Raw genomic sequence first — 3,664 nt, forward strand, 5'->3', positions numbered from 1 at the left:
GCCCCATTCCACAGGTGAGGAGACAGAGGGAGAGCAGCAGGTGCTGGCCCAGGGTCCCTGTCATCCATGCTGAGTCCAGACGGCGGCGGGGCCCAGGCAGCTTCGTCCCCCGAGGGCCCCACCCCCTCAGGGCCAGCCCTCAGCCAAGCCTGGGGGCCCGAGAGGCAAACTGAGACCCAAAGATCCCCAGAGAGCCCTTCTCTGGGGACGAGTGTGGGTGGCCGCCTGGGTCCCATGGAGGGTCGGCCACCCCCGCTGACCCCATGGGCACAGCCAGCCCTGGGCCCGCCATCCATACCTCGTAGTCCGGGGTCACATTGAGAAACAGCTGAGTCCCCTGGATCCGAAATGCGAAACGGGTGGGCGAGGGCCCGAGGGTCACCTGCTGGCCCTCAGGGACGGTGATGTTGAGAAGTAGCTGCCCGGGACTCGTGTTCTCACTGACTTCGAAGGAGGTCTTTTCCACAGAGCAGACTGGAAGTTGGAGAGGAAGGGTTGGTGCCTGCCAGCACCCTGCCTGCCGCCCCGCCCCTCTGCCACTGCCCCCAGTACCCTGGGCCTGGGCCACGGCCACGAGCAGAGGAAGCAGTAGGGCCCAAGTCACCATCTCGGCAGGCGGGCGGCCCCGGGGGAGGCTGTGGGCCCGTCTGGCGTCTGGGACCCTCTGAGCGGCTGTGTTGCTGGCGCAGTCTCTGACTGGGCGACCTTCGCCCCTGCCGGGCACCGCCCCACTTTATGATCCTTTACAACGACTGCTGCCAACCAACCACAGGACTGGCCTCCACCAAGGGGGCCCCCGCTGGCCGCCGGCCAGGCCTCGCCGGCTGCCAGGAGGGGCAGACCAGGTGGTTACGCGGCCGGAACCGGGCCACGTGCAGGCGCTGACAGGGGCTCAACCCACAGACCCCAAGACAGAGGAACCCAGAGCTGGTGGGCGGGCACTGGGGGCCTGGGCGGGCTGGGGCTGGGGTGGGCCTCTGTGTTTGCTGTACTTGCCCCCCAACCTGGGACGCCCCTCTGCTGGGCCCCTCTGCCAGAACCCTCGTGGGCACAGCTCCTAAGGCGGTCCGGGAGGTCCAGGCTCAGGCCGCAGGTGTTCCCCTCCGGGCCCACCTCCTGTCCCCGAGTTTAGGGGACAGGTCTGGAAGGGAAAGGTTATATGTGTCCTAGGGACTCCCCTGCCTGTCCCAGAAACAAGCCAGCTTCTTCCAGGGGGCTGGGCGGGGTCACAGTGACAAGGATGGCAGTGCTTCGGGGCAGCTGGCAGCTGGGGGGGGGGGGACCCTGGGCCCCGACAGAGGGGCATCCTTGTGAGGGGCCCATGGCAGAGGCCCCCAACTGCCCCACCTCCATCTTTCCTCAGCCCCCTAAGCCCAAAAGCTGGGAGAGGACACTGGGTGGGGGAGGGGCTGCTGTGATGGGTCGGGTGGAGCCCTTCGCACCTCCAGACCCCAGGCCATGCGCGCCTGAAACACCTTCGCAGAGCAACCCTGAGCCCGTGGTCCTACAAGGCCTCCTGCAGCCTGGCACTTGGGGTGTCATCAACGGCCCTGCTCCGCAGGCCCCGCAAGGTCAAGCCACCCATCCAGACTGTGTGCCTGGACCGGGAGCCAGGACTCATGCTCAGGTCCTTTCACTGGGGAGTGGCCTCCTGGGTCCTGCCTGTCGCCTCTTCCTGCTTGGCCGAGCCTCCTTGCCCCCTCACCACTGCCCCCCGGGGCAGGATCTCGGGGACATCTCCCAGAGCCCCTGAATGTTTGCTGTGTGGATACCAGAGGTGCCGGGCGGCTTCCAGGGAGCTCAGTGGATGGGGCAGGAGATAAGGAAGCGGAAAGATGAAGCTCCCCGCTGGCTTCCCAGGTTGAAAGGGCAGCTGGGCATAGCCACGGTCCTAGAATCCCGAGGATGGGTCTCTCTTTCCCTCTGGCAGCCGTGCCCTGCAGCAGCTTTCTCGATGGTACCCAGACGGCGCACAGAGCGGGCTCACAGGGCCAGGGTCTGAATTGCTCCTTTATTGGTGCCAACTGCAACCCCCCCTCCTCCGCCCCCCTCCCCTGTCCAGGCTCCCCTTGGGAGGTTCCTTCTTCCTCAGGGCCTCATCTGGGTCCCCCCAGCAGCAGGGATGGCCGGCTCCGACACCATGACCCCAGCCCTCAGTCCAAGAGGCATCTGGGGAGACCAGGCCTGATCCTCGGGGGGCCTCAGGGGCATCCTGCAGAGACAGCCAGGTTAGGGGTTGGGGTCTTGGTGCTGGAGACCGCTGCCCACCCGGCAAAACTGGGCCTTCTCTGGTCACCAGCGCTGACAGTTTCACCCTCCCAGACCCCTGGGCCATTGCTGTGTCCAGTTGTGCCCGGGACCTGGGGTGCCCAAGAGCCTTGGCCTTTGGGTGCATTTTTGGAGGCGGGAGACCTGAGCCTGCTTCGGGCCTTTTACAACCAGCACCCATGAAATCCTTACACGTAAATTACAAATCGAGTAAGGGGGCTTCTTATAAGCCAGTAGTTCTTGTGTTAAACTTTATATGCATTTTAAAGATAATTAGTAGACTTTCTTTAGAGCAGTTTTAGGGTTAGGGAAGAATGGAGCTGAAAGTACAGGAGCTCACACACGCACGTGCCCAGCCTCCCCAGCACCAGGCATTAGTTTGGGACATCCGTTACAATTGATGAACCAGTGTTGTACATTATTATTAACTAAACCCACGATTTACAGCACGGTTCACCTTGGTGTTGTACATTCTGTGGGGTTTTGACAAATGTACAATGACGCGAGTCTGCTATTGTAGACAGTACCACCCAGGGCCCTGCCCTACAAATCCCCTGCTCGCCACCTGTTCACCCCTCCTTCATCAACCCCTGATCTTTTCACTGTCTCCATAGTTTTACCTTTTCCAGAATGTCATAAGGTTGGAAGCATACAGTCTGTGGCCTTTTCTTATCGGCTCCTTTCACTTGGTTATATGCATTTAAGGTTCCTCCATGGCTTGTCATGGCCTGATAGCTCATTCCTTTTTAGTGCTGAATAATATTTCATTGTCCAATGGGCCACAGTTTATTTATTCACTCACCTATTAAAGGACATCTTTGTTGCTTCCAAGTTTTGACAATTATGAATAAAGCTGCTGTAAACATCTGTGTGCAGGCTTCTGTGTGGAAACAAGTTTTCAGCTCCTTTGGGTGAACACCAAGGACCGTGATTGCTGGATCCCATGGTAAGGTTATGGTTTGCTTTATAGGAAAGCAGCAGACTGTCTTCCAAAGTGGCCGCACCGTTTTGCATTCACACCAGGGCGTGTGTATCTCATTGTTGTTTTCTGTACATGTATTTGCAACAGCTGCTGCGGCCTCTTCTTGCACAAATTTGGCAAATTAAAACCGCTAAACTTTAACAACATTGACCGATTCATGACATTCAAGAGAACACTCAAAATTGTGAGTAGTCGTTTAACCAGTCAGATGTCTTAGCACCTCAAACACTTAAGTGACCAGGCAGATCTTCATAGGAAAGATCTTCCTATTAAAGAAAATTTTTGCATGCAGTAAAATTGACTTCTAAAAAATTAACATACTGTAAAAAATGAATTTCAACACATGTATGGATCCGTGTAGCCACCACCATAATCAGGATACAGAGCAAGTCCATCACCCCAAAGAACCCCCTC

At 58.1% G+C, this 3,664-nt stretch overlaps 1 protein-coding gene across 1 annotated transcript; it reads right to left on the reverse strand.

The window, feature by feature from the left end:
* Nucleotides 1-139: 139 nt before the first annotated feature.
* Nucleotides 140-891, reverse strand: LOC112402201 (cadherin-related family member 5-like). Its single transcript, XM_024748962.1, has 2 exons — nt 553-891; nt 140-474 (listed from the first exon to the last, which is right to left on the reverse strand). Exons 1-2 carry the CDS (start codon nt 605-607, stop codon nt 140-142), a joined length of 390 nt encoding a protein of 129 aa, XP_024604730.1. The 5' UTR covers nt 608-891.
* Between the last annotated feature and the right edge of the window lie 2,773 nt (nt 892-3,664).

This window comes from Neophocaena asiaeorientalis, unplaced genomic scaffold (genome assembly GCF_003031525.2).
Source record: "Neophocaena asiaeorientalis asiaeorientalis breed wild unplaced genomic scaffold, Neophocaena_asiaeorientalis_V1.1 scaffold43, whole genome shotgun sequence".
Taxonomy (NCBI): domain Eukaryota; kingdom Metazoa; phylum Chordata; class Mammalia; order Artiodactyla; family Phocoenidae; genus Neophocaena; species Neophocaena asiaeorientalis.